Below are 27,484 nucleotides of genomic sequence, written 5' to 3'. Positions count from 1 at the left end.
AGGTTAAAACAAAATTTGGGGGTATTTTCTACCAAACAAAATACGGATGTTCAGGTTTTCTACTCAGTTTGTTTGTAAAAAGCCTTTTCTCTTTTTGGGCAGAATCTGAAAAACCTGTAACAAGTTGTTTGTTGCTGCAGTGTCAGGCGGAGGCCCGTCCAGTCTATCCGTGTCAGAAGAAACTGCAGTTAGCATGTTGGTCAGCTGGGTGCCTCCTAATGCTCACGTCCTCCAGTACCGGGTTTCTTACACACCACTGACCGGAGCTGAGGCCCAGGATGGAACTGTGAGTGGGCTCTAAGCGTTCTGGCTTTTTTTGGGCCGTGTTCCAAAGAATCACTAATCAGAGAGAAGTCAGAGAGAAACTCCAAATCCTCCTGCCCGTGTTGGCAGTCTGAAAAACTGTGTTGTTGTCTACAGGTGTTGGTTCCCGGTGGTCATAAGCAGGTGGTGCTGGAGTCATTGCAGCCAGATACACGTTATAGCATCTTAGTCACTGCAGAGTATCGCAACAGAGAGGGAGGCAGCGGCTCAGCTCAAGGCAAAACCAGTAAGTGAACCTGGGCCTAGTCAAATCACCTGTTACCCAAACACGCAACTCAAAATACCAATACTCCGCTGTAGTTAATTTTGTTTTTGATCTTGTTATTATTTATTTTGTCACTGCTCCATATTTCTCAGTTTAGTATTTTGACACAAATGAGACCCTCAGAATGCTTGAGGAACTCTAAATTATAGCACCACTTTTAAACGATGAGAGGCTAAAACATGTTCACTATTCTTCACATACATTGCCTAAAAAGTAAGAACATTTGCAAATGGTTATTTCTGTGTTGTAACTATTATTCTTGGGAATAACTCTCATAACACTGGAAGTATGTTTAAGATTCCACTAAAATGCTTTAGTGGGTGGCCAGCAGGAGTAGAGGGTTTGGGTTTACATCAACAAATCCTTGCATTTTTTCACACTAATGCATGATTAAGAGTTTATTGCAAATTGTTTTGCAAAAATGATCCAAAACAAAAGGTTTATGATCACAGCAGAGTTTCAGTTCCGCAAGCAAAGAAACTGTTAAACAGGAAACTAAAAATAATGTATAAACATTTTTCAAACACAAAAGTGAACACAGAACAACACATTTTTACAAACAAGTTTTGCAAAAATTTATATATGCAGTAAAATCAAGATGTGGCTTATTTAAATGGAGTATATTAAAAAATGACAATTTCCATTAACTTATAAATAAAAAAACTAATAAAAATGTTTAATCTGATTTTCTACTAATGATCTGTGTTTGTGTTTTGATGTCTTATTTTAATTTGATTCAAGACTAGAAGTTTTTCAACATGCATGAAAACACATTGGCTGGAGCGAACATCTTTCTTGGTTCTCTCTCTGTGTTTAGACAAGCAAATAAAACAGGAAACTGTGAATGAGTCCACCAACAGCTACTGCTTCAACCACCTGGAACCTGAAACCCTGTATCGTATCAGCGTACATTCGCTTCTTGGCTCTGCAGAGGGCGCTGCCGTCTCAATCCTCCATCCTACAGGTGTGCAGTAATTGCAGGGCCTTGCAAATGTTTTCACACAGCTTGAACTTTTTCACATTCTGTCACATTATAACAGTAGATTGAAACAGACTCCAACCTACCAGCAAGCTATAATTGAATCAAAGCATATCCATCTGCTAGAATGGCCCAGTCAAAGTCTGGATATAAATGCAATTAAGAATCTACAGAGAGACAAATAGAACAAACATGGCTGCAATTGAGATATTGTGCAAAAGCAAAACATTTCTTCTGTGGGGAATGCAAAAGATTTATAAACTGTTGGGCGATAAATGCAGCACATGAAAAGGCTAATTTATTATATGAAAATCTTAACAATCTCATTAATAAAAAAAACATGTTCTTTATCAGTCTCAAAAGATCAATAATAAGATTAAACCCTCTTTAAGAAAAGGGATTTATATATTTAGAAATAAATTTATTTAGAAATGGACACTTCTAATGGTTTGTAGGTTTATATTGATTATGTCATGAGTCACTTTTAGAGTTATTCATTAAACTGTTAATAATAAAACATAACACTGGGTGCTGCTGGGGTAAATCCCACGACCCATTTATGGAGACCTCTGTCCTCTGTGTGGTTGTTACAGGTTCATGTCCTTCTTCTCTTTCATTACCTGTTTTCCTGTCTGACCACTACCAGATAAAATTAATTAGAGCTGGAAAAAAAAAACAACTTCCATTACAACGGAAAGTGTGCATAACGTGTCCGAGGAAAGTAGATATTAGATCACATCTAAGCGGGGTTTTTTTTTTTATTATTCAAAGCGTCTATTTCCAGAACCTTAAATCCACTTTTTAGAATCCAGACTTGTTTTCTTTTCATTTCTTTTCTTTTCCTACTTTTCTTTTCTTTTCTTACTTGAGTTAATTTGCAATTTACATGCAATTTTTAAAATGGTACAGAAAATTTTGCACGTTCTAAGAAGAGTAGGAATAATTTTTATTTAACTTTAACTTTAATTCATGGAAACTAATGAGTTGTGTTTGTGTTTAAATGTCTTATTTTAATTTGATTCAAGACTAGAGATTTTACTATGCATATAAACAGCCACCGACAGCTAATATCTGTTCAGTAAAAGGGATTTTTTTATGCGTTAATCAAATGAATTTACACAAATCTTTGAAAGTCTCCAAAACAATAAAATTAAACTACAAAGTAGTTATTCCAGTAATGCTGCATGCTCTTTTGATTTGTCTTTTTACAGCTCCAGCTCCAGCCAGAATTCCCATTCCTCCCCGGACATATCCTGTACACAATGAAGGTGAATCTCCTTAAACGTTGCTTCTTCTGCTTTTAGAGGAGCTCAGGGTTTCTTTTGGTTTGCAGCCTTACATTGTTTTACATAGGAGAAGAAGTAATCCAAAGTTTCTGCAAGACAAAACATAAAACAATTACAGTTGTGTCAGATGTTTACTCATCACAGAGAATATCACAATGTAAGATTTTTTATTTAAGCTGTTCTTTTACTAAGTTGTAATAAATATACAATTTTTAATTGGAGGAATTTTAAAGACAAGAAATGGGTGAACAAGTTTCAGTTCATTGTGGAGTTTTTTTAACCCACACATGGTCAAAAATCAATCAATCAATCAATCAATCAAATTTTACTTGTATAGCACAAGTAAAATGATGTAAAGCATTTCAAAGTGCTTTACATCACAAACACAAAGACACAACGTCATGAATCATAGAATCAACAATCAAAACATTACATTAAGTCAAGTGCCATCGTTAAATTCATAATTGATTACGTTTCAAAAGCAACTCTAAACAGGTGTTAGTCGAGATTTAAAGGAAGTCAATGTTTCAGTTCTTCTAGTTTTCTAGAAGTTTGTTCCAGATTTGTGGAGCACACAAGCTGAATGCTGCTTCTCCTCGTCATACATGGATGAGTTTTTCTAGATTATATTATAATCTGGAGAATATATATTATATTCCTTTATATAAGACTTAAACCAGTTGAGCACTGGGCCATTGAGTTGCCTTTTCCTATAATGACTCAACTCTGCCCTCTTGTGTTGCAGTCTGTCCTGAAGTCACCATCCAGAATGGCATTGTTAAAGGTGAAACTGACTGTCTTCACAAAACATTTCATTTAAAAACACGAGAAATTCACCCAGCTCATCCCAATAAAAGTTCTGCAGAGCATTGTGGTTTTATTTATTGGTTCAGGTTTTAACATGATGGAAGCGTTTGGTCTGACGCGGAAAGCTCACTCATCAGTGGAGGGAGTGTCAGCCGAGCCCTTTGTCTTCAACACTGTGCCTGCCTACACCGTGTACAGAGATGTGCAACTGACACAGAGCACCAAGTGAGACTTTCTGATTTCACATTTTAGTTCAACGCACACTTTCTACTTTGTCTCCTTTTATGCATTTATGCTCAGCAGAAATTAATACAGAATGTGTTTTCTGCTGTTTGGCCATGGAGTAATTTCCTTTTTGTGTTTATACAATATTTCAATGATTTTTTTTTTCTTTTACTTGTTGGTATTGATGTATTCACTGCTTAATGTGTTGGTGACCAACCCTATTCAGGTTTTTTGCGGAACTAGTTGTATTTTACCAAAATCAAACTGCAAGAAAAAGAAATTGTTTCCCTCTTCTATCATGACAGTGTGCTTTTCCCCACCCCCTTTTTTCAGGTTTATTCACCCTGCCGGTTTCTCTCCAGAGCACACCATCAGCATCACTTTTCGCCTGCTGCAGGATACACCAAAGGAGGCCTTTGCTCTCTGGCAGCTCACTGACAATGACTTCCAGCCAAAGATGGGAGTTGTGATTGATCGTGAGTAATGCTTCTGCAGCTTTACATTCAATGGCACCTCTAAGCAGTTGAGATGGGGGGTCATGTCCAGCCTTGAATGATATTTTGATGTCTTCACTTTGTCAAGCAGGTCCTATTTTAGTGATGTCTTTGTGTTGCAGTAATCAAGCTAGAGACTGTAAAGTCTTGGTGTAATAATTTGCTGCAAAGATATTCACACAGGGCCATGTAGTTTTGATTAATGTTTAAGTTGGTTTTTATGTCCTGAAAATTTAATGACTTGCAACTTTTAGATTCATCAATACAGCTAAATCAAATTATTGATTTACCTTTCCAGCATACAATCAAGTATGTCAAAGGCCTGGTAAAGCCAGTTGTTTGATTCAGGTATGTTAGAGCATGAGTGCATCAAAAAGCCACAGTACAGAATCTCTAGAACCCTGGTTCTTAAGGCTCACCGCCCTGCATGTTTTAGGTGTTTTCTTGCTTCAGCACAGGTGATTTCAATTGACAGGTGTGCTGAACTGCAATCAGCTGCAGGGAAACGTGCAGGTCAGTGTGTTCTGATTGGCCCGGACGATGATGTTCTTGATGACACTGTCGTTGTCTGAAATTCATTTTAACACAGATGAGAGATACTCATCCACATTGAAGCTCTGGTCATATGTAGCCAATTCTCTGTCCATATCCCAGGTTGTGCATTCAAAACAATCTTGTTGAGCCTCCCCAGCACCGTCAGCCCACACTCACCTGTTTCACAGGTGGAATACGTTGTGGTGAACTCTCAATGCGAAGAACATCACATCTTTATCCGCCTGCAGTGGTTCACTGGGGAAAAAAAATAATTTTCAGACACTTTTGCTCCTTTTAAAGGGCAGTATTATGTAGAATCAACTTTTTTGAGCTTTACATTTTGTTATAATGTTATTCCCTCATCAAAAACATACCTGGAGTGTTGCTTTGATTCTTTCATTTATGTTTGAGAAATTCTTTAATGTCCCAATGCAACCATTCAGTTGTGCAAACCGCCTCGGTGGGCCCCCTCAGCCCTGTTGATTGTGCTATGAAATGCAACTATATGCCTGGAATTGGAAAATACATAATACTGCCTCTTTAATATATTGCTATTAGTAAACTGTGGAATATTTTGTTCCAATTAAAGTTTTTCACCATTATTTGTGCTGGATTTTGTACACCTGGTGCCATGGAAGTTGTTGTATATTTCAATGTTTTTTTCTATAAAATGCGTGCGTATAAAGTTTAAAGAAGAAATTGTTGTCCTGTTTTATAAACTTAGCACTTTGCTCTAAGTGTTCTCAAATTTAAACTGGGATTTCAGCTACACTCTATAGGTCAATCGGACCACATTGCCAACTTGAAATTAAGTCAGTCTCTCTTCTCTTTTTTTAAACCTTGATTCTCACAGCAACCTTTTAAAAATGTATTTTTAGAACAACACAATAAGCTTTTGAATGATAAAAAGATGACTGTTTTGCATCTTTTTCAGCTTCTAGCCAACATCTATGGAAGTTTTCAAATGTTTGCTTTTATTCAGGAGCAAATCAGATGGATCCTTTTTGCAGCCAGCTATTTCACAGACAAGAGACAGATGTGTACCAAACACACTGAGAAGTAATGGTCTATATGTACCTCCAGCTACAAATGCTAATGTTCCGTGTTTGAATAGACAAAAAAGCCTATTTTTGTATTTATTTTTTCCCATAAATTTCACTTGATGACCAAATAAATGCAGAAACTCAGTTTCTACAAAAAAAAGAAAGAAAAAGTAGGGTTGCACCAATGAATTGGCCCCAATTTTCTTAATTTTGGGTGATTGGTGATCAGTCGATACTTAAATATGAAACTAATCTTACCCACTGATTTTACCCGTCTGACTGATGGACCTGTTCACCAGGTCCAGTCTGCATGTAATAATAAGTTTATAATAAATAATCCCACTTTTGCCAACTTAGTAACTTTGTTGTTATATTTATCAACTTTTCAGACAAAAAAAAAAAAAATTTGTATCAGCAAGAATCAGCAGGTCAGGCTTTAATCAGTAATCAGTCTGTAAACTGCACCCTTAATTTGCCATCATCATTAGCAGTGTTTGTGTTTTAATTTGGTTCTGGCAGGTTCACCTGTCTGTCACAGCCTGTTGGTGAACCTTCCTCTGAGATTAAATCAGTTGATCCTTCAAATACAACAATGGTGCTTACAATGTTTTGGGGTGTTTTTCTCTTTAATATCTCCAGTTCCAGCTGCAGTCCTTTGACATCATCTGTAACAACACATGGGCTTCAATGGACACCTGTTGTGACCTGCCTGGAGCGGTCAGTGGTACTGCCTTCTTTAGCCAGTTTTTCTTCTTATTTTAATTTTTTTTTTTCATTTCGTCGCCTGCAGGGATTCCATATGATGACAGTCTGTAATATTAATTATGTGCTGTATGCGAGGTATTTGTACTTAAACAACACATTTCCCCTCTTGGGGAACACACTTCACCAGTTAACCTAAAGTCTTTGCTGACTATGTCTCAGAGGGATGAGGAGAGCTGCCCTGCTCCACCGTATGCATGTACCTGTTCCTCCAACGTTCAAGGAGCTCCAGGCCCTCCTGGACCAATTGTATGTCTCTACATGCATATTTTTTAAATTTCTCTGTAATATTTTGTGATATAATAAGCACCAAGGCATATTTCCAAGGATTATTAAAATGCTAATGCTCTATTTATGTATATTGTTTTCACAGGGGAAACCAGGTCCTCGAGGGGAAAAAGGTGATAAGGGAGAACAGGGCTCAAAGGTAAGATGAAATGATCATTCTCAACATTTAAAATATGCAGTGGTTTTAGCAACTAGTTCTCTTTCTTCCTCTCTTCAAGTTTATCTGCTACTGGACAATAGTCCTCTGGTGACCAGAAACGTTTCTTAGTGAGTGAAGTTTTATGGACGCATTAGTGTGGCAACAGTACGAAAAGCCCTTCAAATTCTCTAACTGTGGAGAAAATGAACTTCAAGTCTTTAACTCGAATTTCCATATGAGTTACTGACAATAATGGTGATGTCCCAATGAGGTTCTCTTGTCCAGTCTGACGCTGAGCTAATAGTGATCAAAGTAATTTGAGAATGAGCATCATTACCATGTAATTATACTGAAATATGTTCTTTAATCAGAACCGCTATACACGAGTATCACAATTATGTCCCGAATTATCTCACTCACCATTCTAGGCACTCCACTCTTTCTGATTTGTTATTCTTGTTGCCAGCAGACATTTTGTCCAAATCAGAGTTTCTGCAAGTCAGCTTCAGTGTGCTGCTCCAGAAAGGCAGTAACTCTGTTTAGACAGTTTCTGTGATGTTGTCACAACACATCGTCTGAAGTGGTGCTGTGGTGGAACAGGAGCAAAGTACAACCCACGTATTGAGGCCTTAGTTCTCGTGACAGTGGTCGCAGGTTCGATTCCTGACCTGGTGACATTTACTGCATGTCTTCCCCCTTTCTCATTACCTTCTTTGCTGTCGAACTACTTTCAAGTAAAGGCTACTAGAGCCAACAAAACCTTTAAAAAAATAACACATTGTCTGAAATATAGCTTTATTATCTGTTTTTACATTCAAACAGCTTACAGTTTGTTATTAGCTGATATGCTAACATCAGAGTGCTTGCTCTCTGCTCTGATATGACTTGTTCCGATGAATGACGACTTGATTTTTTGGAGAAAAAAAAAGAAAAATCTAAACTCATACATGAAAATTTTGTTATGCTTCCTCTGTCAGGGAGAGGTGGGCCCCCCAGGTAAGGCTGGATTTGAGGGGGGTCTTGGACCTCTGGGCAGCATTGGCCCCCGAGGCATAACAGTACAAGGCAAAATTGTGAGTCCTAGCTTGACATTTTTTCTCTTAGAATGTGATTTATAGAGACATATATATGCAAAAAGATCATATTCCTGTGTTTTTAACTATTTTTCTTGATCAGGGTCCACCAGGAGCGAGGGGGGAAAAAGGAGATCCTGGCAGACCAGGAGTCCAGGTGAGTTGAAATTAAATGATGGTAATCTGTTTCTTCATTCTTTAGCTGTCACATAACAATAATGTCTTCATTCATAGTGTTCACAAATGCTATAAAGAATCAATAACATAACACACTTAAAGTTCCCTATTCAACCTTCTTGTCTGTTTCTCCTGTAGGGTTTACCTGGACCTCCAGGTCCAAAGGGAGAAGAGGGGATCCCAGGCCCCAGGGTGAGCTGCTTGATCCCAGAGAAAGGTAACAGGTCCTCTACCAGCAGAGATCTTTCAGTCCTCCTTTCTGGCTTTCTGTTTTCCAGGGTATCAGGTATTGGATACATGGGTGCCCAGGTTCTAAGAATAGGGAATGTTTCTAACAGCCTAGGCTGGCAAATCAAGATGAAATGATCATTTCTGTTTGTGATGTTAAATAAAATTTGCTCACCTAGTTCTCTTTCTTCTCAGCTTCAAGTTTATCTGTCTGGAAGGCAGTCTCTGTTTGACAGAAAGTTTCTGTTTCAAGTCTGAATGGTGCTGTGTGGCAACAGTAGCTTAAAAGTTCAAATTCCTAACTCAGGAGAAAATGAACTTCCCGAGCTTTCAATAAATATTTCAATACACCACTCAGTGTTTTCATATACATGTGTACAGCATTCCAGAGTTTTATGGGTGAAAGCATTTCTGCTATTGCAGAGTAAAATGTCGCAGTATAAGATTTTCAATTACGTTTTGATTGATTGATTTGTTGGTTGGTTGATTTCTTCAAGCTAACTGCCTAATGATATTTTTCAGGGGGAACCACAGTCTGTGGCCATGATCTATCAACTAGTGACACAGGCTTGTGAACAACTAGTTCACAGTAAGTACCAGGAGTGATAAAACCAACACATATGAGTTGTTTGTGTTTTCTAAGTCATTGCAACATAACATATGTCTGCAACATGCTTTGATATCTTTTTTTTTTTTCAGAGGAGGTATTGAAGCTTGATATGTACATCAATGAGATTAGTCGAAAGCCCGTTCCGATTGAGGAGCCGGTGGGTCCCCCAGGCGAGCCCGGTATACCAGGGTCCAGGGGCCCACCTGGTGCCAGGGGCAACCAGGGGAATGTTGGCTCAAGAGGGAAACCTGGGAGGCCTGGGTATCCAGGAGAGCAAGGTAAGGTTTGATCTATTAGATGTATCATCAGAGCCATCAAAACATTCAGTTCAATTGCTTCGTTTTTCTCTGCAGGTCGGAGAGGAATCCCTGGAGAAAAAGGAAGTTTGGGGAATAATGTCCAGGGACCCTCGGGGATTAAAGGGTTTGCAGGTACCTCTCCTTGACCTGTTTGTTCCATTTATTACTCCACTGTCTAACACACCACCAGGTGTGATTAGGTCATGTGACGGTTGTGCATTTTGTGTGTTCAGGTCCTCCAGGGGAGTCCAAGCCAGGGGTTCCAGGTCCAAAAGGAAATGATGGCAAACCAGGGCCACCAGGGACCACTGGGCCTTCGGGTCAGCCAGGAGAGATTGGGCCACGGGGCATGTGTGACAGCAGTGGAGGCTGTCAAAATGTTCCCCAACAAACAGGTTAGCTGCTAAGAGTGGCAGAATGATGAAGCTAAGCCTGGGAAATGACATTTGTGAGAGCTCTGGTCTGTTTGAGCCAAACTATCCTGGAGCAGGATCAGATTGGTTTTTAGCTCTGTCTAATTTCTAATTGAGTATTTTGTTCAACATTTTCTCCTTCTTTGTACTTTCTTCATCCAGAAGATCCTTATTACGGCTACCAACCCTGAGAGGAGAAAGCAAGCAGTCACCAATGAAATGACTCTCCTTGGAGCTGAGCAGAAGTGTGTTTACCAGCCACCCTGTTCCAGTCTCCATTCTGTTTGAAATCTCCAGAGAAATGAACCTAAGATGAATCAGAGAGCTTTCCAGTATAAACCAGAATAACTGTCTATAATAAAGAAATCTCAGTTGGATCACTTGAGTGCCATATTATACAGTTTAGCACTGAAAGCTTTTCTTTATGTTTTTATGTATTCATGCACTGCCTAAAGTACCAAGTTAAGTCTTTGAAATTATTTTTTGTTTTCATTGTAAGCCTTGTTGCCTCTAAGATAATTTAAAATCCATATTTTGTGGTATGAAAGGTTCTTTTTTTTACACTATATATAAATAATACTGAGACTGCATTTAGATATGTATGATAATGTGTATATGTTTTGTAGTATTTGCTGCATCTTTTTTTAATTCATGTAAATTTTGTGTTCTGAATTTCACCTGGAAGCCCCTGTTTACATTTTCTGATGTCTTACGTTTGGCAAATTATATGATTGAGAGAACAAAAGTGTTTAAATATTAAATAAAATCTTTGAATTATTGTCAAAAGGTATTATGTTCAGATAAAAATGGCATTAGATATATGCCGCATAGATTGGATTGTTGGTGTGAATTTCTACCACTGAACTTCTCAAGCAAGATCCAGGTAGGAAAAAGTTATTCGGGAATTTGTTTCTACTGTTGCTTACTTTGAAATGTACAACCGGAAACTAACCAACTATCTATCTATCTATCTAAATTTATTTTGAAGTCCACAAACAGGAAGCTAGGTGGCAGTTTGTAGTTTTGCGCCTGCGCAGAAGGATTACTCTATTGTCACGTCCGTTTTCATGTCTGGTCACGTCAACATGGCGAGTAGAAAGTCTTTGCAGGCAAACAGAGCGAACGGAGACAAGTACTCCGTCCTGTTACCGACATACAACGAGAGAGAGAACCTTCCTCTGATCGTGTGGCTCTTGGTGAAATATTTCGGGGAAAGGTGAGTTGGTGGTACTCCTAATCTGCTCGGCTACTGCTAACTGCTGCTGCTGCCAGCGCTGAGCTGTCACTTAACCCGAGTTAACAAGTGGGTCAGGGCTGAAATAGAGGTGGAATATGAACTATGGATTATCTGAGTTATTAAAACTCGCTTAAAGCAGTTTGTGATGTGAAAACTTTTACAGTGTTTATTTTTTGGGTATGTTCAAAAAGAGCGACTTCACTGTGTCTTTTGTGTTAAATGCCTGCACGGTTCTACAATGAGGTGTTTTCATTTACAAAATATCAGCGATTTTGTAATTTATGTACGTTTAAACACGAATTACAGTGTAGTTTTGGTTTGGTAAAAATGAACTGGTAACGGTCTTCCTCGTTGAGTCAGATTTTTTTATATTTCTTTTTCAGTTTTCCGATTGTTTTTCTTTGAGCGCTCACCTGTCATGTCCAGTTTTGATATATTCTCTTTTTTCCATTTAACTCTTAAGTCTGTAAACACGTAAAATAGAAAGATTCCTTGGAATTGAGAGACAACACTATTGAATCCAACAGAAAATGAGGCCATCATTTATTCCTATAATTCATATATATGTAAAAAAGAAGCTAATAAAGTCTAGGGAACATTTTTCTGATGCATTCCTGTTTCATAATCTTTAAAGTCTATAATCTTCTGTTTGCTTCAAAACCACCATACTGTCTTTATCGAGAAGTGTTGGTGACCCCCTGATCCTCACAGACTCAGAATGATGCAAGGTTTTAGTTTTCATCAGTATAATAGGAGAAAAATAATTGAGATTATAAGACGTTGACCTGTTATTCAGCAAACAGAGCAATTAATGGAAAGCTGCTCTCATTTTCTATCAGACGGGAACTTTGTAGTTGACTGACAAATAATCTCAGACCTAATTTTGCCTGGGGTAGGTTATAAATAATTACCAGCTTAATTTTACTTTTGTAAGTTTCTTTGCCTGAACTAGTTGTGCTCAGGGTCACGTGTACAACTGCTCTAACTAATGATGTGCATCTTTTCATTTGTTCATCTTGCAGTGGATATGATTATGAGATCATTGTCATTGACGACGGAAGCCCAGATGGGACACTGGAGGTGGCAAAACAGCTGCAGAAAATTTATGGAGATGACAAAATAGTAAGCTAAGATGCATAAGTAATGTATACATGCTAATCTGAGGATTTATAAATTGGCATGAAAATTCAAATCATGTTCTGATTGCGATTAATGCGGTTATTCTTTGTTGCTGGTGTAAATGAATAACTTTAACTCAGTGCTACAAAAATGTGTATTAAAGGTGATTCATAGCTGTTAACAATTAGAGATAATTAATAAATCTCGTTGTTTTCCAGCTTCTGCGACCGAGAGCGACAAAACTAGGCCTCGGTAAGCTGTCAACGTGCTGCATCGACTCTCTCAACTTGATCATTTAATGACGCCGTCCTGTCTGTCTGCTTTTTAAAGGCACGGCCTACATTCATGGCATGAAGCATGCTACTGGGAACTTCATCGTTATAATGGATGCAGATCTCTCCCACCATGTGAGTGGAAAATGTTTGGCATGTTTCATGGCCTCAAAGTGTCACGATTGCTTTGTGTTTGGGAGCTTTTTTTTTTTTTTTACTCTTACTTTCTAAAACCTCTTAAAAAATTATTGTTATGTTATGTTCAACTTCATATATTCATGACTGTTGCTTTTGCTTTCAGCCCAAGTTTATCCCACAGTTTATCAAGTAAGTATATCTGAAACACTTAGGTTTTTATAAAGAGTATTGTAAAGGGTGGATTTATTAGTAATAGAATATACAGAAGTTCAAATACACTGTATAAAAAGGCATTAATTAAATTCAGACAGAATTTGTTCTGTTTTCTGGAAGTTTAACTATTTCCAATTGGTAAATGAGAATCATTATTGTTGTTGTTGTTGTTATTGTCCTCTAAAGTCAGGAGTTTGGAGGCAGTCATCTGCACAGAAATGTGCAAATGCAAGTATAGGGGGGGAAAAATTAAGCTTTAAAATCTGTGTAATTAATTGGCCGAAATGAACACGTTAGACCCGGGCATAATTTTAAGGTACAACTCAAACACGCTGCTTTGCCGTTTGACATAGATGAAAAACGAATACCAAGATGTCAGGAGGAGAATTGGTCTAGTACAAGTTTCAGATGCATGGGAAGGGGGAAAATCTGCACATTAACCCCAGACCAAAAGCAAAGCACCTGTTGAAGATGCTGGTTGAGCGTCATTATCAGCCATGAAACGAAGAGCAACATGAGTGAAAAGGTCACTCTGCAAGGAAGAAGCTGGTACTCTAAGGAAAGAAAGAAAAAAAACAAAAAACGGATCAAAGTTACCCACCAATCGGGGGACAAAAACCTTCATTTTTGCGTCACAGGTGAAACTAAAATCTGCTCTTCACAACATAGATCACATTGTCAGGAAGGGACAATATGTGGAAACATAGCAACTTCTCAGAACATCAACCAGGAAGCTAAAACTTAAGCCCAAATGCGACAACAAGCTTGGTTCAAAGACAAAACCACCACAAAGTGCTAATCTCAGCTGTGTAGAGAATTTATGGACCCGGCTGAAAATATGTGTGAGTGAGGCATCAGTTCTGTCAGGAAGAATGGATCGGAATTCCAGCAAATATCAAGGAAGGGTAGGTCAACATCTGAGTTGAAGGAAACATTCCCCATCTCGTCATCCTGACATTTAGCAAAAAGAAACTCACCGGAAGCAGGAAATGTTTGGTCTGATTTAATGTCTGCTCCTGTTCTTTTTATGCAGTGTATGTAAACTTCTGGTTCCTGCCGTAGGTTATATAGATGTTTTCTGATCGACAGCAAGATGTTATATTTTTCTAGAGTCTGCCAGTTTGATTTTTCATTATTCTTATTATTTTATTCAGAAAACAGAAGGAGGGTGATTATGATCTTGTGTCCGGCACTCGATACCAAGGCAGTGGAGGTGTGTACGGCTGGGACCTGCGCAGGAAGCTCATCAGGTGACTCTGCTCTGCACAGTTTGTTTTCTTCTACAACTGCACCGATATAAAGATTTGGGCCAATATTAAAATGGCTGATAACCTAGTACCAATATTAGTTCTACCTTTTGTTAATATCGGCCCAGTTTTTCTTATTGGATCGACATGTTAAAAAAAATGACTAACATCGGCTGATACCGACATTATTGCTGATATATAGTGAATTTCTTGTTTTGTTTTGTTTTCTCAAGTTTACACCCTCCTATTTTGGCAGGAAGCCGAAATTGAGTGATTTATTTGTAAGCTTTCTTGTTTATTTCTCCCGCTTTCAGCCGGGGAGCCAACTTTTTGACCCAGGTGCTGTTGAGACCCGGCGCTTCAGACCTCACAGGAAGCTTCAGGTGGGTGGAGCGGGAAGTTGTCCTCTAAGCTTAAGTAAGAGACAACAGATATCGTCTTTCTTCTTCGTTTGCAATGAAGAAGAAATTTGAGTGTTTCTTGTTCATTTTGAATAATTTTTTTTTCCTGCTTCAGGTTATACAAGAAGAAAGTGTTGGAGAGTCTGGTTGAGCGCTGTGTGTCCAAAGGCTACGTTTTTCAGATGGAGATGATCGTCCGAGCCAGGCAGCTTAACTACACAGTGGGAGAGGTGATCCAGCCTTTAGAGTTTTACTCAGCTCCGTTTAAAATGTTTTTTCTTTCTGTATTTAGAGAGCCAGCTGAAAATATTTGGTTCCTACAACAGATATCTGAGGTTCAGCAGCAGCCGATCCGATACAGAAAAACAGCTGAATTAACTTAAAACTTTACCGTTTTTTTGTTTGCTTGTTTGTTTGTTTGTTTGTTTTTAAACGGACTTAAATGTGCTCAATTGAAAATTGATTTGATAACTCTGCATCAGTACAGCACGCTTACATACACCATTAGTGTCACGAGCTAATGTAAAAACAAACATGTAAAAACAACACAACTGTAATTTGTTCATGTCAGCCCAATGAGGAGCCAATGTAAAATAAATGATAAAGAAACTGAAAGTCACAAAAGCAATAGGTTGACCACCTTGGAGAAACATTTAAAAAAAAAAAAACTGCAACAAACCTTTCAAATGATTCAGGAAGTACATTTAGGAATTCTAAATATGATGCACTATAAATAATAAAGCATGACGTCACTCAAAACCTAAAGCGTAGAATTAGATTGAAGAGATCCGAACATATGGATCGGGCCCATTGTCACTGATATTCCATCTAGAATTTTTATCAATATTTCTATGGATGCAGATATTAATATTGGATCTTAATATCAGACATATTCTACCCAGAAACTTGTCTTCAGCAGGATTTGATTTGATTTAATTTAGTTTTCTAGGTTAAAAAGCACTTTGGTTTGACATTAACTAAGAATTAGTTAGAATTTAGCTCCCATCAGATTGATGCAGCTTTGAAAACGCTTCCATGATCATCACTATTTCGTAATCCGATAAAGAGGGACCAACAGTGACTCAGTCTCATCTAAATAATACAGTGAACATTTTACAAAAGTTTTCTCAACTATTAAAAGCAGTTCTATTTTGATTTGACCTAAATAATTCTCTTCCCTTCTATGTCCTCTAACCAAATGTCCCTGTCTCTTTCCAAAACAAAGGTGCCCATCTCCTTTGTGGACCGGGTTTACGGGGAGTCCAAACTCGGAGGTAATGAGATTGTTTCGTTTGTGAAGGGACTGCTCACGCTTTTCGCCACGACGTGATCGGCGACCCGCTTGCACTTGGCGTTTTCTTCAATGTTCCAGCGGTCAGAACGTGGCGTTTCGTCGGACCAGAAAGCAGATGTCTGTCCATGCTAGGCATTAAACACAAAAGCAACACTGAGGGAAGAGGAAGCTTTACATTCCCATTGTCTCTCTCAAGTCTGATTTGGTGCCTCATCGCTCCCATCACTGAATGTGAACCCAACCCAGATTTGTTTGTATGTAATAAACAGTTTGTATTCCTGCCACTGGTTTGTTATGCGAGTATTTTGTTGTTGTTTTTTTTTAACATTTAATGATGTCATGATGCAAAGCTCTTGGGTTTTACTCAAAACACCTGAGCCTCTAAACGGTCTCTGACTCAGGGGTCAGTTGGATACACCGTCATTGGGAAGACAGGCATGGACATTCACCACAAGCTGGTTGTTCACAGCCTCCATGAAGTGTTGTCAAGATGAACCAGAATCAACACTGCAGATGACCTAAAGACAGTTATCTGAGGAACCTGGGCTTCCATTACGCCTGAAGAAATAATCCACAGGCTGGCAGCCTCTACCTCACGCCTCATTGACGCAGTAATTCCTGCAAAAGGGTCAAAGAATCAAGAACTGAGTGGATAAAAATGAACATATTTTTCAGAATCCTTATGTTTCTGTTTAAAATATCCGTCTTTTATAGACCTCATGTTGCAATCCAATTGTCTGAGATAGCATTTTGGGTTTTCATTATCTGTGTGCATAATCATCTAACTTAGAAGAACTAAAGGTTTGGAATCTTTCACCCTATGAATCTATGTAATATGAGCAGAACTTTCTGAATATAGAAGTTTTACTCTAAATTAAACTTTTTTTGTTTTTTTTAAATGTACTTACATTTGCTTCCTAATTTTCCATTCATTAATCCAACTTTACATTCATAATAGTTTTTCCATCCATCTATTCTCCCATACATTAATCCTGTCTATTCATCCCTTTGGATGAATGATGCCATTCCATCATCCATATATTCCATATACAGTATATCTGCCTTCTAATGGCTGGCTTTTCTTTATTAGAAAACATTTTTGAACAATGGTACAGAATCATGTGGCATGTACACACAAGAAATATATCAGGTTGCGCATGTTTAAGGCACACATAAAAATATAAGATGAAAACAATATGGCTGACGTCAACCCAAACAAAAGACACAGGACCACTGGTTCCCATCAATTAAGTTCAGTTCAAGTAACTAGTAGTACCAGTTTCTACCGAGGAAGCAACGGAATCTTCAGCGCCATCTAGTGTTGGCCAGACCTCGACCTACGTGCTGAGGCTCTGTGTCCATCCGACTCTCCGCAGGGAGGAGAACATAGAAGGACGCCCGCTGTCGGAGAGTTCAGGTAACTGCTGCGGGGTTGTTTACCCCGTTGAGTCCAACACAGACGCAAAATAAACAGTCGAAGAAGAAAGACGGGACGGATTGTCTTATGGCAGATATTTGCTTAATTGGCCAAACTGACTGACAAACCAATCAGGAGTTTTAATGAGATGATTTTATTTAGGAGGAACCTTGCGACGAGATAATTTATGCTAATAAGGTAGATGTCACTTCCGCTCCTTTTATTTGCGCCATTTTGGATTGGGCAGTTTGCGGGCTTGCTGTGTATTGTCCGTCAGACGAGAATGGGCAAAGCAATTCTCACTACCGGGGAAGTATAGGCACAGTTAAAGGTGAATTTCTATTTCGGGAGTGAAACAGCTAACATGTGTCCGCCCTCAGCGCTCCGCGGAACGGCCCTATTGGTTGTCCGGTGAGGCTCGGAGCGCTCTCCGTTTCCGCTCTCTGGCCAGAGGAGACAGGATAGCCGCCGTTTGGTTAGGGACCGTCAGGCTTGGGGAGGGAAGACCGACGGCCGATGATCCTCCTCAGAAGACACCTGGGAGGACACAGTGGTGCGCGCTAGAGTGTGAAGACACGGCCTCGGTCAGCCTGAGGTGACACGGTTTGCTCAGACGGGAGTCCTGGATGTGAAAGCAGGTAAACCTGGGTGTCATAAGGACGGGAGAGCACCGCAAATAGCTGGCCGTTAACCGTGCTCTACCTGCGGGGATGTGATGTGAAGGGTGGCGGTGGGACCCTGGCTATTGTGTGTACGTGTTTTGTTTTTTTTTTTTGTTGTTTTTTTTGTGTGTGTGTTTGGGAGGCTCATCGCAACTCGAGTACCCGTTAGCTTGTTTGTAATAGATTAGTGGGGTTGAAGCAAGGCGTTGAATTGTGAAGAATTAGTTTTAAACAGCCCATGTTGTTGGGAGCTAGCTTAGCATGCTAGCAGAGTTCGGTGTGCCCCCTATTCTTTGTCAGCTGCAGCAGCAGCAGCTCCTTGCCCATCTCGATCTTACCAGATGTTTTATTGTTTAAACAAAATGAAAAAAAAAAGCATCCGAGCCGTACCGGTTTAAACTATTTGTTTTTGAACACTCAATTTGTTATTGACCACAATAGTTGTTTGCGTTTGAGCCCATTCGGATGTGATCAGAGTTCAGCCAGGTGACAGTGGGGCTGTACTGGCGCCAGGTGTTGGATCGGGACGGGGTGATGTGCCTAAAAACAAACCCTCACCTTCATCAGAATATACACTAGACAGGTTTGCAGCCATGTGTTAAATCCCAATCTCTCATTGACGTGGGTGTTATGAGAAGGGCCTCCTCCTTCCTTAATTAAGCATCCAGACATTGAGGAAGCGCAAACCTGATCTACGTGGACCAGGTGATCACATCCTGGTAGTTTAATGCCATGAAGGCCAATGTTTCTTTCCCCTCTAGCTCCACTGCAGAACGGGAAGCCTGTTTTCCTCCAGCAGCCTCCTCCTGTGTTTCCTCTTCCTTCTCTTCTCTCCTACCCCCTCCTCTCCTTGGCTCTCCCTCCCTCTCATCTATCTCACCCGCTTCCCTTTTCTGTCCCCTCCACCCTCCCTTTCCTCTCTGCCAGTCTCTCTGACCTCCCTGCCTCCCCCTTTTCCTCTCATCTCTCCCCTTTGCAAGCCTTCCACACCCCTCCTCCTCCTCCTCTTGCTCATCCTCTCTCCCCCAACTCACCCTCCCTCTTTCCAAGTCTCTCTCACTCCTTCTGTCCCTCCTCTTCCTCCCATCCAACATCTCTCCCTCCCCTCCCCCCAGCCCTCTTCTGCTGCAGACATATTGTAGGGGCTGCTGCTAACTCAATAGGAGGCGCCATTCTGTGATGGTGCTGTGAGGAAGGGAGGAAAAAAAGGGGGCCAGGCAGAGTGTAAGGGAGGCTTACATAATGGGAGTCCTCTGCAGCGCCATCTAACATCAGAGGGAGGGATGAAGGATTAAAAAAAAAATAAAAATCAGGGAGGCAGAGTGGGTAGAGGTCTGTGTCTAGTACCTGGAGCTGTTTTGTGGGAAGACGTTAGCTGGAGCACAGCGGGGAGGGGGCCCATGTGTTCACTGTAATTGTTTGGCGTCACATTGCTTTGATATTGTGAAGAAGGTGACCTTTGACCCCTGCTCCTCAAGAGTTTTGATTTGAAAAGAGGATCTAATAGTGGGCTACAGAGATTTAAAGTGCTATCACGATGTTTTGTGTCACTATGGTGATAACGATAAAAGTGATACGAACAATTTATTGCTTCTGTTTTAGCCAAACAGAAGCTAAAACAGCTTGACTGAATGGCAGAGCAATCAAGAGCTTCACAAACACTAATACCACTTTGAAAAACATAAATGTTTGTCATATGGTTCTGTAGGACACCAGTCACATGAATATGTGTGATAGGCTTCAGTAAACTGCACACAGTAAGTTCAAAAATTCAACATTTTTTGATATTTTGTATGCTGGGACAAACAAAATCCCCCACCTCTTTCAGGGATCAATAAAGTATTATCTTATATAATCGGGTTTTATATATGGTTTTAAAAAAACCCTGATAAATATTGGTCAATGTCAATAATTATTGATTAGTTTTTTGTTGTGAAAATCTGAATTAATATCAAACTGGTGACATGATCTCTCCCCTTTTATCCAATTTTCTCTGGGGGCAGAACTTTTTGCAAGATCAATTAAAAATCATAGACAGAGTTTAATTCACTCCTTCATATATCTCTCATTAATTAATAAGATCCCTGTTAAATTAATAGGAGTTCCTATCAATTTAAGAGAAGCCCAGTGAAGCACAGATGTGTTTGGGATTGAGGGTTCTTGTCTGTACCATGTTAGAACCCAATGTTTGTTTCTACAGTTCAGAACTGTTCTCATACAGCGTAACACCTGAGGTGGAGGATATTTGCAAAAAGAGTCTGGCAAAAGAATATAATAAATGGAATAACAGAATAACTTCCCACGTTCAGAGAATAACAACACATTTGAGAAACCTAGAAAATCTTTCGAAAAGATTGCAGGAAGCTGTTTGTTCATGTGAAGAAGGGAAACGTCTGGACTTTTGAACACTACAGTCTCACCTGTGTACTGAACAAACAGGACATCAGGAATTCTGAATTGCATCGAGTCAACAGAGATGATATATTTAGTAATTTTTCAGAGCTGTTAATTTTTCACAGCGTTCTGTCTCCACGGAAACTGATGCTCTTAACACAACCTGCTCTGAAGTTTTGTTTTTTCTGCAATTCCATTCTCTTAAGTACCTGACATGCCAACAGCAGCGTGTAGAGTATTCTCAAATATTATGTTGTGTGACTGAAACGTCTACTGATGCCTTTAAAACCTCTGGAGCGCCTTCATTCACTGAATCATACAATACAAAATGTCAGTCTGGTTCACTTGGAGATGGAAAAGATGGCTCTATAAAATAATGACTTGTAATCAAGCACAACAAACATCCACATGCTAAAAGGTTGTTAATGTTGCTCATCTTACCAGGCAGTTTCAGCAGAACGATGCGTTTTATCCAATATAAATTCACTTTTTACATCAGACTCTCTGGCTAGAGGTTAGTCGTATGTACATAGAGTGTTCTCATATTTTGCAATGTTATTATAACAATAAAACCTATTGCTTTGTTTTTATGTAATTGTATGGCTATGACTGTGTCACAGCAATTAGAGTCCCACAAACACAAATAATGCTCTTAAAAAACCTTCCCATTTGTTATACTCTTCTTTTAGGACACAAAAACATGTGATGTGTGTCAATAAACTGCACATAACAGTACTTTCAAGTGCATTAGTATTTACTGATGCTTTCATTGAACAAACAGAAAGTAGAAAAATGATCAATCTTGACATTAAAAGCAGCTTTGCAGTTTTAAACATCGTTAATAACTGACAACAATAAATCAAAATGCTTCTAAGAAATGTATCATAATAAATACTCCTGTCACAATAACACATTTTGTTGGATGATAACTTGCTCCAGAAGTTCTTGCAGTAAACGATATTGTTGTTTTGAGACCGTTTCCAAGTAACATAATAGTAATGGCATAGCAATGCAAAAACATATTTTGAAAGATCAATAACTAGTGAGTATTTAACACTGGAACTGGAAGACATCTTAAATATCCAAAATAAATAAAACCACTGAAATAACAAACAAAATGAATTATGAAGTTTCAATATACCAAATTGTGGTTCAAAATAAAGCCGGCTAGTTGAGACCAACTAGTGGTAGAAAAGAGAAATGATAAAGCCTCCAATAGAAATAATTGAGCTTGTTTTAATTTATGATGCGTTTAATTGATTTATTGCTTATCACGACAGGCATAGCGATAAACAATGCGATAAACGTCCACACTTATTGAAGACATGTTGTGTTTGTTCGCCCCCCTCTGTTCAGGCGGGCAGAATGTTCCAGCTCCCAGTCAATAACCTCACCAGCCTACGGAAAGCCAGGAGAAATGTCAAGAAAGTCCTGGGAGATATCGGCCTGGAGTTCTGCAGAGATCACCTACAGGTGAGCACGCTCCAAGTACACACTGTTAATAATTAACCTTTTCCTTCATGGCTATATCTACCTTAGATTGCAGTAGGTCTTTTATAAATTACCACATAATGTTTTTTTTTGAGGGGGGGGGTGCATTCACAATATGGCATATTGAATTTTAAAGCTCTCAAGAATTGAGATTTCTGTGTATGAAGTAAAGCTTCTGCTGCAGAGCTTCTGGCACTGCAGCATGAATTAAGATGATGTATCCTCATTTAAATCTACAAACCAGCACACACTGCACTGTGATTACCCACGATGACTCTGTATTCCCTTTCTAATTATATTTCACTTAATGTATAAAAGAGAAAAAAGATGCTCTCTGCATTCGATAATTCATCAATCTTTTATTTAATTAAAGCTGGAGGATTTGCACTTCCTAGATACTGCTACTTATATATATATATATCTATATATGCATATATAGATATATATACATATATATCTATATATGCATATATAGATATATATATATATATATATATATATATATATATATGTCTTGTAACTTAAAATTTTAGTATAAGCCTGTCTAAATTAGTGCACGGTTGTGAAGTGGAAGGAAACTGATACATGATGTCCAAAAATGTCCAAAAGATGACTCTGAAAAGTGTGGCACACATGTCAGTTCAGCCTCTTTTACGCTTAAGCAACTAAATTAAATCCAGTCCATCCATGCGTGATTTAATCTTACTGTAACTCCAGCTGTTCTGTAAAAGCCTCAAAGGTTTGTTATGGAATAATAATGAGCCATCAGCAGTAGATGGAAAGAATGGAGCGAAATGCCGTTGTTGTGACTTTTAAAGCAGTGATGGGTTACAAAACAGTATCCCAAGCAAGGAGACTGTTATGAAGACATGATCACCATAGTAATTTTCAGGGGTTCACCAATAAATCCTCTCTGATTTTCTTAATTTTGGGAGATTGGCTGATGGTTGCATAAGAAGCCTATTTATTTATCTCAGTAAAGGTTTGAGAATCAACAGCTATTCTCTTTGTTCTGCCATGAGAGGCCTATCTGACACATCGGGTCACACGGTTAACAATAGCCACCCGATATTGCCAATATACTTAGCAACTTTGTTGTTATATTTAGCGACTTTTCAGTCACTGTAACTCTTACATCCTGCCATCTGTTGCTAAAAGCAGGCCCTTTGGACTGAGATGTGTAGCACACACTGATGATATATTGTTTAGATCTATTATGAATATGTATTAATCTGTCTTTTATTTGTTAGGACTATAAAGATTTTAACCCTCCTGAGGTGTACATTAAGCACACAACCTGGGAAGATGTGTGCATGTGGGAACCATCCCATACCAAAGTCCAGGTGGGTGATTCATTCAAATGAAACATGTGGCTTCTATACTGTGATTTTTCATTTCTTCTTTCAAGTAATTGCTTTTTTTGTTTGTTTGTTTGTTTGTTTTACTTATCTGTGTCTCCAGGACTACAGATCCAAACCTTTTTGCTGCTCTGGCTGCTTATTTTCATCTAAGTATTTCTCAGCATACAAGAGCCACTTCCGCAACGTCCACAGCGAGGACTTTGAGAACAACATTCTGCTCAATTGTCCCTACTGCACTTTCAATGGCAACAAGAAGACCCTGGAAACGCACATTAAACTCTTTCACATGCCTAATAACAGCGTGCGGCAGGGGCCCGGTGCCGTGGCAGCGGCGGGAGCTGGTGGGATCATGACGAAGGACGGCTTGCTGAAGAGGACGGTGGATAATGTGGAACAGGCGGTGTACTACTGCAAGAAGTGCACCTACAGGGACCCTTTGTACAATGTGGTGCGAAAGCACATCTACCGGGAACACTTTCAACAAGTGGCCCATCCTTACATCGTAAAGCCAGGAGAGAAAACAAACAGTCACAACGGTGGCACAACGGAGAGCAATACCGCGCACGGTGGTAACGCAAACCAAATTCACTGCAAGAAGTGTCTGTTTGTTCCACGGACATACGAAGCGCTGGTCCAACACGTCATCGAGGACCACGAGAGGATCGGCTATCAGGTCACGGCCATGATCGGCCACACCAGTGTAATAGTCCCTCGACCAAAAGCACTCGTTATGTTCCCGGCCAAAACTCAAGGAGACAAGACAATAATCGGGATGGGCCCCAAAGGAGCAGTGTTGGCCACGCCGCGGTCTTCTGCGTCCCTACAGCTTAGTCGAGCCGCCGCTGCTGCTGTCGCAGCATCAAAGGCTGCCTTTAACTCCCACAGTTTTCTAACTGGACTAAAACATGACCCTTTGGGGTTAAAGACAGGCAGCATGCAGCCATTCTCTCTAGGTAACCACCACATTAGAGGAACTCTGCCGGGAAACGCTCAGGTGTCTGTTCCGCAGCAGTCGCATGCAGCAAAGCAGCTCATCTCTGCCAATAATCTGCGGAGCCCGCTGGTGGCTGGCGCTTCTTCCTCCCTCAAATCCAACCCGTTGGGCTCACGTGTTCAGGCGGCTGCCACCACAGTAGCGGCTGTCACAGCAAAGAAGGGTGGCTCCTCGGTTCTCGGCACGTCCTACACCCAGAAGTGGAAGATTTGCACAATCTGCAACGAGCTGTTCCCAGAGAATGTCTACAGTGCTCACTTTGAGAAGGAGCACAAAGCAGAAAAGGTTCCTGCTGTGGCCAACTACATCATGAAGATTCACAACTTCACCAGCAAGTGTCTGTACTGCAACCGCTATCTCCCCAGTGACACGCTGTTGAACCACATGCTAATCCACGGCCTGTCTTGTCCGTACTGTCGGGCGACGTTCAACGACGTGGAGAAGATGGTTGCCCACATGCGGCTGTCGCACCCCGAGGAAAAGGTTGGACCTCGCACCGACTCTCCACTGACTTTTGACCTCACTCTGCAGCAGGGAAACCCCAAAAACGTTCAGTTGATTGTCACTACATATAACATGAGGGATGCACCCGAAGAGTCAGTTGCATTTCATGCCCAGAACAGCACCTCCTCCATCTCGTCAAACCTCTCTGCTTCTCTTCTTGGGGGGAAGAGATTGCTGCCTCAGCAGCCATCTAAAGCGTCACTGGGCCTCTCAGACATTCCTCAAATCAAGAGCACTCCACAAGCTTCCGTTCCTTACAAGAGAGATGTCGGAAAGACTCTGTGCCCTCTCTGCTTCTCCATCCTCAAGGGCCCGATCTCAGACTCGTTGGCACACCATCTAAGAGAGCGGCACCAGGTGATTCAGACCGTTCATCCTGTAGAAAAGAAGCTGACCTATAAATGCATCCACTGCTTGGGGGTTTATACAAGCAACATGACGGCGTCTACCATCACGCTCCACTTAGTACACTGTCGAGGTGTGGGGAAGTCGCAGAACGGACAGGACACCAGGGTCGTCCAGTCTTCTCGCGTCAGCCAGTCTCAGAGCAGCGCACTGAAACGGCCTGGCTTCGATAGCTCCGACACCAGCGCACCGAAGCGAAGGAGGCCGGGACCTCCCGGACAAAGGGCACACCCTGGGGACCTCAATGGTCCATCTCACTTTGAAGAAAATCCAAACGAACCTGTTGTTCTTGCTCTTGACCCCAAAGGTCAGGAAAGTAAGTCGTACGAGTCCAGGAAAGAGTTTCTGACGCAATATTTCAATCGTGCGCCATACCCTACCCAACGAGAGGTGGACAAGCTGGCATCTAGTCTCTGGTTGTGGAGGTCGGACGTCTCTGGACATTTTGTCGGCACAAGGAGAAAGTGCGTACAGGAGTGTGAAAGCCAGCGGCCCAGTGTGTTGCTGGGATTCAGCATGCACGACCTCAGTAAGCTTCGCCATGACCTGGAATTTGACGCGGACACCTCTTACGAAGGCAAACACGGCAAGCCTCGGACTTCCAGGACACGCATGGGGGTATCGGAACAGGCTCTACAGAGACACAGGGAACTCGTGGCTGCCAACGGTGGAGTTGAGCAGCCGCAGCAGGGAGAGTTGGCGGGGAAACCTGAAGGTTTGCTTCCCAAACCAAGTACTGTCGGCAGAGACCAAACCAAGACAATCAGCAGCACCTTACCACAGAAAATGCCTCTAGACCTCTCTGAGCCCATCTCCATAGACTCTGAAAGTGACGAGGAAGAGCAGCAGAGGAATGGCAAGAAACCAGGGGCGGCAGCACATATCCATGGTAACCAGCAGTTTACTGGATCTAAAGAGAGACTGGAGACAAGGACAGACATCAAAACTGTTTCAGATCTGGACGACATGTCTGACGATGATGACGACGACGATGACGATGATGAGGAAGATGATGAAGGGGGACATGTAGAGAATGGTTTTGGCACTACTGAGAACTCAGGAAGAGACAGTCTGCCCATTATTATCCCCAAGTTTGTCCCATCGTCCGCTAGAAACCAGAGAGATGGAGCCCAGCTGGGCAAACAGCAGTCCTGACTGCATCAGTCAGTCTGAGAAGATCACACCAATAAATCTGCCTCACCTGAATTAAATGACAGGTGCACTGGATTACAGGGGTGAAGCAAATGGGAAAAATAAATAAATTTTAAAAAGCCATCTATTGATGTTAGAAAGCAGGACTAAGCAAGAAGTTAAAATCTACAGGATACAAGCAAAGATGGGGAAAGTTACACCAAACAAAAATGGGAAGTTTTTGCCTTCTATATTCTTTATTTCTTTGAGATAATAAAGTTATTAACATTGCTTTAGCCACTGAGCTCCTCGGTATTCCTGAAGCGATATTTGGGGGTAAAACCTTTAGAAACTGACCATATAATTCACCATTTTTCATGTAGGTATACTAAGATAGGTAGTGTAAATTTGTACAGTCTTTTAAACATGTTTGAACAGACGTCGCTGTACATGTATCCTTAAATATCACCTGTGTGGACGGTAGCCTCATGTTCTCCATTGCTATGCTTAAAAACTAGGTGTTGCTTTTGTGGATTGGTATTTTCATGCTTATTTTTTAACTAAATTAGTTTTTTCCGCCAAATAAATATATATATAAATATAAATGAACGGAACAATTTCTTTTATTGTAACTCTGTTTTATTTTTTTAATTATTTGGCAACATTGCTCTTTATATTTCTGTTGGCATAAATGATCATTTCATCCATTTTTGGCATCTATTGCTCATTATCTTTGACTATACTGTGCTCGTTTTCTATTTTCTCAGTCAAAAATTGACCCACAGCAAGACTGGAAAGTAACCAGGATACTGGCAAGAAAACTTCTGGTTTTGCTTCCAAAGGACATTATTGTGTTCACCATGTGTTCTCTGAATTGTGTGTATTTTATTTTTGTTTATTTTATTTTTCACCTAAGCATTTATGAACAATAAAGTGCTGTAATTGTGACTTTTTACAGGACCGGATGCTTTACCAGATGCTTGGTTTAAGAAATTACTTGTGCTTGGTGTGCATCTTTTAACATTTTCCTGGAAATTGGAGCTAAAATAAGTCTGGAAAGCTGCAAAATTCAGATTAGTGGAATATAGCTCAGGAGTGTCCAAGTCCAGTCAGCGAGAGGTACCATCCTCCAGCTTTCAGATGCAGAGATAGTATCTGAGATGACCATACAAGAAAGTTTGTTTTTGATTCTTTGTAGATTTGAATCATTCCTCTGTTTAAAGCAACCAGTTTTAAAGTTTCTTTTCTTTCAATAAGT

At 40.2% G+C, this 27,484-nt stretch overlaps 3 protein-coding genes across 3 annotated transcripts in view; all 3 read left to right on the top strand.

Annotated features, from left to right (window-relative positions):
- LOC122840438 (collagen alpha-1(XIV) chain) overlaps positions 1-10,713 on the top strand; it is a 30,707-nt gene extending 19,994 nt beyond the window's left edge. Inside the window, exons 19-37 of the mRNA XM_044132878.1 lie at positions 141-286; positions 421-550; positions 1,407-1,553; positions 2,780-2,836; positions 3,600-3,638; positions 3,748-3,886; positions 4,220-4,362; positions 5,849-5,880; positions 6,597-6,674; positions 6,882-6,968; positions 7,093-7,146; positions 8,124-8,219; positions 8,323-8,376; positions 8,535-8,588; positions 9,147-9,213; positions 9,324-9,512; positions 9,588-9,665; positions 9,767-9,928; positions 10,109-10,713. Coding sequence (XP_043988813.1) covers positions 141-286; positions 421-550; positions 1,407-1,553; positions 2,780-2,836; positions 3,600-3,638; positions 3,748-3,886; positions 4,220-4,362; positions 5,849-5,880; positions 6,597-6,674; positions 6,882-6,968; positions 7,093-7,146; positions 8,124-8,219; positions 8,323-8,376; positions 8,535-8,588; positions 9,147-9,213; positions 9,324-9,512; positions 9,588-9,665; positions 9,767-9,928; positions 10,109-10,137 — 1,781 coding nt within the window. The 3' untranslated portion in view covers positions 10,138-10,713. The remainder of the gene's footprint in view (positions 1-140; positions 287-420; positions 551-1,406; positions 1,554-2,779; positions 2,837-3,599; positions 3,639-3,747; positions 3,887-4,219; positions 4,363-5,848; positions 5,881-6,596; positions 6,675-6,881; positions 6,969-7,092; positions 7,147-8,123; positions 8,220-8,322; positions 8,377-8,534; positions 8,589-9,146; positions 9,214-9,323; positions 9,513-9,587; positions 9,666-9,766; positions 9,929-10,108) is intronic.
- Positions 10,714-10,965: 252 nt separating this feature from the next.
- On the top strand, positions 10,966-16,151 carry dpm1 (dolichyl-phosphate mannosyltransferase subunit 1, catalytic). The gene is made up of 9 exons (XM_044121309.1): positions 10,966-11,162; positions 12,206-12,305; positions 12,521-12,554; positions 12,633-12,709; positions 12,876-12,901; positions 14,080-14,175; positions 14,487-14,555; positions 14,689-14,803; positions 15,799-16,151. Exons 1-9 carry the CDS (start codon positions 11,014-11,016, stop codon positions 15,901-15,903), a joined length of 771 nt encoding a protein of 256 aa, XP_043977244.1. The 5' UTR covers positions 10,966-11,013; the 3' UTR covers positions 15,904-16,151.
- Positions 16,152-17,489: 1,338 nt separating this feature from the next.
- On the top strand, positions 17,490-27,186 carry adnpb (activity-dependent neuroprotector homeobox b). The gene is made up of 4 exons (XM_044116432.1): positions 17,490-17,922; positions 21,697-21,813; positions 23,082-23,174; positions 23,293-27,186. The coding sequence occupies exons 2-4, from the start codon at positions 21,706-21,708 to the stop codon at positions 26,248-26,250; spliced, it is 3,159 nt and encodes a 1,052-aa protein (XP_043972367.1). The 5' UTR covers positions 17,490-17,922; positions 21,697-21,705; the 3' UTR covers positions 26,251-27,186.
- The last annotated feature ends 298 nt before the right edge of the window (positions 27,187-27,484 follow it).

Source organism: Gambusia affinis, linkage group LG01, assembly GCF_019740435.1.
Source record: "Gambusia affinis linkage group LG01, SWU_Gaff_1.0, whole genome shotgun sequence".
Lineage (NCBI taxonomy): Eukaryota > Metazoa > Chordata > Actinopteri > Cyprinodontiformes > Poeciliidae > Gambusia > Gambusia affinis.
Note: the sequence above shows the minus strand (reverse complement) of the source record. Positions and strands in the feature narration are given on the sequence as shown.

Excerpts from the sequence above, each read along its gene's own strand:
- adnpb (XM_044116432.1), top strand. The coding sequence starts at position 21,706 with ATGTTCCAGCTCCCAGTCAATAACCTCACCAGCCTACGGAAAGCCAGG. Across the intron at positions 21,814-23,081 it reads TCTGCAGAGATCACCTACAG|GACTATAAAGATTTTAACCC; the intron begins GTGAGCACGCTC and ends TTTATTTGTTAG. Across the intron at positions 23,175-23,292 it reads CATCCCATACCAAAGTCCAG|GACTACAGATCCAAACCTTT; the intron begins GTGGGTGATTCA and ends CTGTGTCTCCAG.
- dpm1 (XM_044121309.1), top strand. The coding sequence starts at position 11,014 with ATGTCTGGTCACGTCAACATGGCGAGTAGAAAGTCTTTGCAGGCAAAC. Across the intron at positions 12,710-12,875 it reads ATGCAGATCTCTCCCACCAT|CCCAAGTTTATCCCACAGTT; the intron begins GTGAGTGGAAAA and ends TTTTGCTTTCAG. Across the intron at positions 14,556-14,688 it reads GACCTCACAGGAAGCTTCAG|GTTATACAAGAAGAAAGTGT; the intron begins GTGGGTGGAGCG and ends TTCCTGCTTCAG.